The sequence below is a fragment of the Siphateles boraxobius genome, unplaced genomic scaffold (assembly GCF_051911475.1).
Source record: "Siphateles boraxobius isolate OS27281-9 unplaced genomic scaffold, OSU_SipBor_1 130, whole genome shotgun sequence".
Lineage (NCBI taxonomy): Eukaryota > Metazoa > Chordata > Actinopteri > Cypriniformes > Leuciscidae > Siphateles > Siphateles boraxobius.
This window is the reverse complement of record NW_027508734.1, coordinates 35,390,777-35,400,808: the sequence shown is the minus strand read 5'-3', so window position 1 is coordinate 35,400,808 and position 10,032 is coordinate 35,390,777. Positions and strand designations below refer to the sequence as shown.

General features: G+C 40.3%; 1 protein-coding gene across 1 annotated transcript; it reads right to left on the bottom strand.

Annotated features, from left to right (window-relative positions):
- Nucleotides 1-5,427: 5,427 nt before the first annotated feature.
- On the bottom strand, nucleotides 5,428-7,382 carry uqcrfs1 (ubiquinol-cytochrome c reductase, Rieske iron-sulfur polypeptide 1). The gene is made up of 2 exons (XM_077229275.1): nucleotides 7,080-7,382; nucleotides 5,428-6,187 (listed from the first exon to the last, which is right to left on the bottom strand). The coding sequence occupies exons 1-2, from the start codon at nucleotides 7,288-7,290 to the stop codon at nucleotides 5,577-5,579; spliced, it is 822 nt and encodes a 273-aa protein (XP_077085390.1). The 5' UTR covers nucleotides 7,291-7,382; the 3' UTR covers nucleotides 5,428-5,576.
- Between the last annotated feature and the right edge of the window lie 2,650 nt (nucleotides 7,383-10,032).

The following is a 10,032-nucleotide window of genomic DNA, read 5'->3' as shown; positions in this document are numbered from 1 at the left end:
CCCACTGCAAAGTGTTCTTCTCGAAGAGCAGGGATGCGCTGGCCCATGTCTGGCCCAACCGCCCTCTTAATGCTTTTCCCCCGTCTCGATGATTCTACAAGTCAACAAACTGGTCAGAGCGAGCAGGTGCCCAGTCCTTCTGGTGGCCCCTCTCTGGAAAACCAGACCGTAGTTCCCGGAGCTGGTTCAGTTATCGGACACAATTCCATGGCCTGTCCCGATGAGGAAAGACCTCCTCACACAGGCGAACGAGACGTTGTGGCATCCGCGACCCGATCTATGGGCCCTCCATGTTTGGCCCCTCAACGGGTACCCGGGGACCTTCCTGTGAAGGTTTTAAGCACTATCTCTGGAGCTAGGGCCCAGTCGACTCGGCGCCTTTAAAATCGTGTTGACGCAGAGTCATGTGAGATATCTGTGGTTCTCTCATTCCTGCAGGAACTGTTGGACGCGGGCCGCTCCCCATCCACACTCAAACTGTGTGTTGCAGCCATCGCAGTGCATCATGCTCTGGTGGCTGGCCAATCACTGGGAAGGAACGACCTGGTCGTAAGGTTTCTGAAAGGTGCTAGGAGGATCAACCCCTCCAGACCTCCTTCTGTGCCACCATGGGACCTCTCCACGGTCCTGGGGGCTCTGAAGGGTCCACCTTTTGGACTGCTCCAGTCGGTTGATCTTAGACATCTCTCGCTGAAGACCGCCCTCCTGTTGGCATTAGCATCCATCAAGCAAGTGGGAGATCTGCAGGCTCTCTCTGTGAGCCCTGCATGTTTGGAGTTTGGTCCAGATGACTCCAGAGTCATCCTCAAGCCCAGGCATGGTTACGTACCCAAAGTGCTCTCAACGCCGTTCAGAGCACAGGTGGTGACATTATTAGCCCTTACCCTTCTGCAGAGGATGGCGAGGTTAATCTTCTCTGCCCTGTCAGAGCGCTGAGAATCTATCTGGAGCGTTCTGTGTCTTTTAAGACAATCAGAACAGCTTTTTGTCTGCTTTGGTGGTTGATCCAATGGGGATCCAGTCACTAAGCAAAGAGTTAGTGTCTCTAAGGATAGTGGATGCTATTTCTATGGCTTATACCTAGGGATGGGAATCGAGAACCGGTTCTTCTTCAGAACCGGCGCCCAGTGAACCGATTCCTTGGAACCGTTAGCATGCTTGCTTAACGATTCCTCTTATCGGTTCCGCTCGTTGCAAATGTGTCATGACGTCACACACGCGCTACGTTGTTTTGGTTATATTTCACGCAAAAAGAAGACAATACGGTCACTTGCAACAATTGTAAAATTTCAATTACGTCAAAGGGAACTATCTCCATTATGCAGAAACATTTGGCCACACAGCATGGAATTCATTTGACGCGAGTGTGAGTAATTAAAAATGCTCCAACTACTTTAAAAGCCTACATCTGGGCACAGTTCGGCTTTTATGAACAACCTGGTAAGCACGACCTGGAGAAGAGACAGTGCGTGTGCGCTCATGTCACGCACAAATAGAATATGCAGGAGGTAATACCACAAACTTGAAATACCACGTTAGCCGTGTTCACTCGAGCTGTTATAACGCCTGCAGAGTCTGACTGCTTTAGAGCAAGCATGAGCTCCAATATCACCCGGATCTGCAGCCAAAAACAAATCATCCACCCGCCCTAATGTTATCTGATTTAGGTATCCGCACCCGATGGTCAAATTACAAGTATTCTGTGTTGTTACGCGTGATTATAAATGGATGATCGTCTTCAACAACGGACTCGTTGACGGATGCGCGCGTCTCAGGGTAACATTATACACTGATGAATGAGCGCTGCTTTTAAATGAACATTCCTTTAAAACAAAATTGATTTGACAGAATTTCATTCTCTTAATGGCATAAACAGACTTTAGTCCCATGAAACTTTAACTGGAATGTCACGGTTTCTGTCACTGCGACTTCCCGAACAGGCGAACACACACACACACACACACGCGCGTGCGCACGCACACATCACTTTTGAAGTAAAATTGAAAATTGGATGCAGTGCATCGTAATGCATCAAGATATCGAATTGAACTGAATCGATGACATGATAATCGTAATCGAACCGAACCATGAGACCAGTGTAGGTTCAAACCACTAATAGTCTGTGCTGTGTCTTCTGATCAGATATTAGAGCGAGTTAATACAAACAAACACATTTGTACTTATTCCCTCACCCAATGAGAATCGATAAGCAATATCGATAATGGAATCGGAATCGTTAAATTCTTATCAATACCCATCCCTACTTATACCTCAGTGGGTCAAGTTTGTCCTATAGGTATCAAAGCCCAATTTGACCAGAGGCATGGCCTCGTCATGGGCTTGGTCATCTGGCTTTCCCATTCATGATATTTGTGATGCGGCCGGCTGGTCCTCGCCTTCCACATTTATGAAATTCTATAATATGGAAGTGCCTTCCCTACAGGTGGAAGTGCTTTCGGTATGATTAAGGCCCGACGGTGTCCGGTCTTGTCATAAATGTTACTGTGCACGATCACATTCATAAAACCCGCTTTGGCCGGTTATGTTCACATATATATATAAAACCCGCTTGGCCCGGTTATATTTTCATATATAAAACCCGCTTTGGCCGGTTATATTTTCATATATAAAACCTGCTTTGGCTGGTTATATTTTCATATACTAATAACCCCGATATTGTCTGGGTTTATTGGTGTGATAGGTTGGTTAATTACTGACTCATATGTATTATTCTGTACAGGTACATATGTACCTGACGGTGTCTGGTCTGTTATATACATATTTATGTGGTTTATGGCTTGTTCTGTATGCTCAGGGGTCCTGAGTTGCAGTGGCAACCAGTTACTCAGTGCGGCGTTTTGCATGGCGTCCCCACTGCATATATCTACGCAATACGAAGTGACCGTTCGAAAGGGAACTACTCGGTTACTGAGGTAACCTCAGTTCCCTGAGTTAGGGAACGAGTATTGCGTAGCCAGCCACACTGTAGTAACATGGCAAGTTGTCGCTTCAGTCGTTAAACCTGCTATAATGGCGAATTCGGGGACTATTATAGGCTGAGGCCACGCCCCCTTGGCGGGCTCTGACGTTCAGACGCTCAAGGTACTAGCTGTGCAGCTGCAAATGCTTTTTACAGGCTTTTATAGGCTTCAGTAAATCGAGGAAAAGGAGTTTCCCCACTGCGTATAGCTACGCAATACGAAGTGACCGTTTGAAAGGGAACGGAGGTTACATTAGTAACCGAGTAGTTTTCACAGTCCAACGTGAAAGCTGTGTTTCTAAATGTATCCACTTTGAAGAGTTTTCAAAAAGTTTTGTTTTCGTTGCTAAAACCAGTCTCAGTGTGGACGGAAGGGCAAAACGGACAGAAAAAAATGCGTTTTCAAACGAAAACATAGTGTGGACAAGACCTAAATGTAGCAAATGCGTCTGATCATCAACTTCATTTGGACATTCTGATTAAAAAAGACAAAATCCAATATGACCTTCTATGAGTACAAATAATTCTCTGTTGTTAGATGCTGTGGTTATGACCTCTGTTTTTTTATGAAAACAAAATTAAATTTTTAAAGCTACAAATTGCTGCAATGATTGAGATTTACATACACCAACACATTTGTTGATTGTACATCGGATTATGTACTATTATGCAACTATTCACAAAGTAACCAAATGATCAAATAGCTCATTAATTTATCTCTGAAGTGTGAAGCTCATATAAATCATGTATACCATCTCCCTATAGCCACATCTACAGATATCAAGTACTTATTTTAGAGCTGGTTGTTATCCAGATTTAACTTTCTTAATCGCTACTGTTCATATAACTGTTGCATATTATTTTTTATTTTTTTACTTTGCCCTGGGAAATCTGTATGTACATTTTGAACCACTAGCACCACATGATCTTGATTAATGAACAAGCTATTACCTTTTAAAGAATAGAAGTGTTTTTGGTAGCTTAGGGGAACTCGACAACTCTAGCTATTTCTTCACTGATTTTCACTTTTGTTGTAGCATGTTTTCTCAATGAGCTCTCCTACAGCCGTGGGGCGAATATTTCACAACAATGTCGTGAAAAAACTCAATTGCAGCACCCTCCTCCCCCTTTCTACCGCCGCTCAGGTGCATTTGTTATTATCGGAGCCGGCCAACTTTATCGCGTGGAGCTGTCTACCGAGGTGGGTTATACATCATACACATTGAGGGCGGCGTGTGTGTTTATGTCGAATTGCCGTGAAGCAGTTTGTGTTTCTCGCTCGTTCTCGCTTCTCACGACACTTCCTATTTTCCAACTTACCGGGACGTTAGTCCCCACGTTGCAAGGTTGGTTTTCCGCCTAGGAACGTGGGGGGAGCGGGGAAAGTCACCATTTTCACCGGAACAGGTTATTAAACCATCCAAATGATTTCTAAACGGTTTTATTAAGTTGAAATGGTTGCCGAATGTCCCTTTATATCAATTGTTTCGTTGTAACCAAGATTTCCTTAGTTACAATTACTCCACTTGCTATTTCAACTAACATTCATATTGTTGAAAATGCATCCAAATATAAAATGCACTGGAAGTTAAACAAAATGATTTGTTTTAATGGTCAATTTATAATGTATTTATTTTGCTACAGATTTATCTACAAGACCAGGGAACCACATCAGATATTTCTATATTTCCCAAAATATATGTTGTCTTAGTTAATTTACAAAGCTTCTCTCAAGAGGTGAAACTGCATATGGCAAAACATTTCTGAATTTGCAGTTCTTGAACGGCTGCTGAGCCACATGGATATATCAGGTGAGTAAATGGTTAACAATGTAGGCCGACCATCCGTAAATGTTTAAAAATCATGATCTTTATCAGGTTTATTTTTTGAGATCATGTTCTGGTAATATCAGTCTTTTATTTTTTTAAGTCACCTTAAAGGGATATAAAACACCCCATGACACCATACAGTGATCAGACAGTTTTATTTAGTTCATATATCTGTACAAATTAGTAAATACACCTTATAGCTGTTTATTCACATATCAGAAAGAGCATGTATAACACTTCCACATTTCAAATGTTTTGCTGTTCTCATCAGCTTTCACTGAAACCAAGCTACAATCACACAGTTGTCACTTTACCACTGATTATGATATATATATATATATATATATATATATATATATATATATATATATATATATATATATATATATAAATCAGTGAAGTGTCATTGCATGTATATTGTAATGCAAATTACGTTTTTGTTCTCCTAAACTCTGCAAACATCACCTACCTGACTTTCTAGTCTCTGTCTTTATCACTTTAACAACTGTGTTATGGCAATGTTAAGATCAAATTTGCTCCTTATCTGAAAAACCTGCAATGCATAAAATTAAACAACCCATGCGATGCTGTATATTGAGACAATAAATAAGAGCTGAGTGAGGTTTCCATCAGATAAAATACACTTTATTACTTGCAATTAACCTGTCACCCATTGAGTCAATGCAAATAATGTGTCTGAAACAAGACAAAAATCAAACAAGTAAAGCACATGTTCATTTTTGATTATAGTATTATAGTACAGTCCTTTATCCTACTATCACTGTATCATCATCTGGGAACTCATAGAAAGGCACCTCCAGATTGAGCGGAGCAGGGCCTTTCCTAATGCGACCAGATGCGTCGTAATGAGAGCCGTGGCACGGGCAGTAATAGCCACCATAGTCACCAGCATTAGCAATGGGCACACAACCCAGATGGGTGCACACACCGATGACAATAACCCAGGTCGGGTTCTGAACTCGGTCTTTGTCGTGCTGCGGGTCCCGGAGCTCTGAGAGATTGACATCTGCTTCAGTTGCAATCTCTTTTTCTGTTCTGTGGCGCACAAACAGCGGCTTCCCTCTCCATTTGAAGGTCATGTTCTTACCCTCAGGGATGTCTGATAGCTTGACTTCAATCTTGGACAGAGCCAACACGTCAGCTGAGGCACTCATGGACGAGATAAACTGTGTGACAACTGTCTTGGCTGTATAGACTCCAATCACAGCAGTGGAACCTGTGACAAGATAGGAGAAGGCCCGCCGGACATCGCCACTCTCTTGTGAGGACTTCTTTGAGTCCAAAACCTCAGGTCGGCGATAGTCAGAGAAATCAGGGATCTTGATGTCTGTGTGGGCGAATCGCACTGAAGAACGAGCTAAAAAAAGAATGAAAAATATATCCGTATTATATATCCGTATGCACAAAGGAATTAAAACTGACCTGCTCTCTATATCAACAAACCATTGGGGAAAACTCATTTGATCTTTGACATGTATGTAAATCAATCAGATATTCGATGTGGCCTTAATATTATGTTGCTTTATAAAACATCCAAAGACATTAAAACAATGTTTATACTATTTTCTACTTCCAACTAATGATCTGCTACACATTGTAAAGCCTAACTCATATTGGTAATCAAAGTTGTTGTAAATTTGCTAGTTTAGACCAGGTCTATTTAGCTTGTAATGTCCGGGGGTGCCTGGGTCTGTAAATGTTGAAAACTCTTGATCATGTTTAGGATTCTTCAACTAACGTTACTTGTCTCTTATCAGCACACTCTGAAACTGCTGTAATAAATAACATTAAAAACACTGCTTCTATAAGAGCAAACTAGTTTATCTTCTAAGTTACGTCAGCAACACGTAACAGTAACGTTAGGCCTATCTTAGCCAGAAACTGTTAGCTAGATTTATCCTAAAACATACATGAAATTACCCGAATTCTACAATATCCTGCCATTTATTTTACCATGTAATCGTAAGCCGTCCATAAAGGACTTTGACATGGCAATAAAGATATTTTACCACATTTATACATATAAAAGTCGCCTGCTTATTTTCTAACCACTAAGTTAACGTTAACTTACGTAACGTTAATGGCGAGGACATTAACGAGGCCTCAGTCAACCTAACTATTTCGCAATACACATTCAACATATGTGATTTAATCGTCCCCTTGAGCGAGCGAGCGCCCGCTGCACGACCTCCTCGCGCTATGAGGAGACCGGCACTCTCGATTTCACTAAACCGTGCATTGAGACTCACCGTTGAGACTGATGGATACGGCGAGGCCGCTCTTAGCGCTCTGCCCAGACAAGGACTCGCGGCACAGGAACGGTTTCTTCGTGTCCATCAACAGTTTATCGGTCTTCATGACGACACCGGGTATGAGAGGCTTTAGTGGACCCGCCACGACATAATTTGTAGCTTGTAAGTAAGGGGAAAACGTCCCCGAACGAGCAGCAAGGGACATCATGTTTGTCAGCTAGCGGAGCTGAGATCGACCTTGCGAAACCAAACTGATCTACGTACCGACGGCGTTGACGCATGCGCGCTCCTGATGTCAACGTCTCAGAGACGGGGTGACGTCACGTCTAAAGTGTTTACGGATTTACCTTCTTTTGGGTTCATATGTCATTTCATGATTTAAATATAATCATTGAGATTGTTAGCACACCTCTATTTCACCCTAATAGTTGTTATTGATGAATTATCAAGTTAATTCACAAAAACAAACAAACAAAAATGGTATAGGCAATGTGATGAACCTTTTTAAAGGATACACTGCCTCTGCATGAAAGAAAGTAGTAAAAACCTTAAGTTTCTGGAAAATCTTAAGTTGGTTGCTGTGATCTGGAAGAGGGTAGCTGGTTTCTAGTAGCCTACCCCATGAAGCTGTGGTTTAAAATGAGAGAACAGTATCTCTTCTGTAAACTATTCATGGGACCATTTTAAATTTAAGAATTGATTGAAAACAAATAGCAATTCTTCTGCCAAGCAATGTAGTTATAAGCAATGTTTAGCAGAATTGTTGCCAAGCATCTCACAAATGCAGCAGGAAAATAATACTTATGTAATGTGGTCACGCGTGTGTTTATAGAGTATTTTAGAACAGCTTTGAATGTTGAAATTTATTTCAAACCAAGTAGGCCTATAGCTTTCCGTTGGTCATTGTGAATTCACATAACTTGGACCCAGAGGTGGGAGTAAGTCACACATGTGCAAGTCACAAGCAACCTTCGAGTCTCAAGAAAGTCCAAGTAAATTTTTTATAAAGTCAAGTCAAGTCAAGTCACTGCCTTATGTCAAGAAAGTCAAGTCGTAGCTTGGGTCACAAGTCACTGGCAAGTCGTAAACGTTTGACGATTTCACTGAATTTATATATTAAAATAAGTTAAAACTACAGAAGTTGTGGACTATGGTTTTATTTGCAACTTTATTTTTTTTTAATATATGCATTTCCACATATAGCTGAGTGGTTACTAAATCTAAATGTAACTGAAATTAGGCCAACATTAAAGCATGAAAAAATAAATATGCCTCAAACATTGCAGAAGACCATTAAAAGGTATTAAACAATTCACAATTCAAGTATAATTCCTATGCGACCAAAGGCATTCTTCAAACTGGCATACCCTTAATACAAGTTACTTTATATATTTTTAATTATGAAGTTAAAACCGCCAATAGGTTGCGCCAAATTACCGTATTAATTTACGAGTCATAGAAGCATTCATTTAACTTATGTTCAAAACGGCAGACTCGTTCTGGAACTAAGCAACTAGGTCACTGAATCACAAATACGCATAACTCTTTCTGTGGCTTGTTTGGAACTATTGTCATTGGAGAAATCGAGCAAAAACAGAAAATATTTGGAATATTAGGCTATATCTAAATGTCACATCACAATATTCACTCTTTGTTTACTGAACTGTTTTATAAAATAATTATCACATTTGCAATCGCGTCAATATTCTAGAAATATTTTTTTTTAATATCATATGTTATAATTATGAAAATAACTCGTACTAGGGCATTTTTTTCCACCACATTTTGAATTTTGGGTGCAATATTAATTCTGCTGGCATTTTTATAACATCTAATAGATGTAACCCCTGATAACATCTAACCCTGCTTTAAGAGAAACATAAAACACGACAAAACATTAACAGTTTTCTATGTTGTTTTTGTCATTGGAAAGAACGACATGTTTGGCTTTAAAGCATGATTTAAAAAGAAATGTGGCAAATGTTATACAAAACATATGACATCATTGATTATCATTTGAATATTGACAACATTATCTACATTTGAAAACATAATTGTGTATAAAGAGGCATGCTGTTCTGACCAATATTCTCGATTTAAAGATAGTCAAATTAACTATAACAAACAGGTTAAACAAGCCATAGCTTACTTTTAGACGTGGTGAATGAAGTTCGACTGTTCGAGGTTGTGATGGTCGTCCGATATCCCTTGCCAGTTATTATGCGTACAGCAAATCTTCTTGTATGAATATAGTCAATTTCTAGTGTTTATATCCCAAAAAAAACGATGCTTGGAGATGTTTTTGTATTTAGCGCGCTCACCGCGATGTATGTTTTTTCTGGGCTTGTGCGTCAGGCAATCGCGCAGAATCTGATGACCGGCGTCAATTGTTCTGTTGCTTTCATTTTGTTCATCAATTGATGTTGCGATGATAAATGTATATCAAGTCATTCTCGAGTCATACAGTTCAAGTCAAGTCAAGTCAAGTCTCAAGTCATTGGATCTCAAGTCAAAGTCAAGTCGAGTCATTTATAGTCAAGCAAGTCTCAATTCCTTAAATTTGCGAATCGAGTCTGACTCGAGTCATGTCATGTGACTCGAGTCCCCCATCTCTGCTTGAACCTGCTGCAAAAATCTGTTTTGGTAAACCTTTCACCCTCACGCAAAATCCTGGTTGCATTGGTTCCTATTGAAATGCCTGGATTTCAGTGTAGAACATTTGGTAAAAAAAAAAAAAAAGGTAAATTTGAGCTTAACAAAATTTCAGCAACATTTTGCAGGGCAAAAAAAATCTATTGTCTATCAGTAGTGTAGCTATATGAAATACAGCATACACAAAAGCCCCTTTCAAACAGCTTTCTGTTGGTCAATGCAGCATATTCATGTGACCAACTTAAAAATGAGAAAATTCATGATTACGTAGATTCTTATGTGAATAACTGTATTTTCC

Excerpts from the sequence above, each read along its gene's own strand:
- uqcrfs1 (XM_077229275.1), bottom strand. The coding sequence starts at position 7,290 with ATGATGTCCCTTGCTGCTCGTTCGGGGACGTTTTCCCCTTACTTACAA. Across the intron at positions 6,188-7,079 it reads CGTATCCATCAGTCTCAACG|CTCGTTCTTCAGTGCGATTC; the intron begins GTGAGTCTCAAT and ends TTCTTTTTTTAG.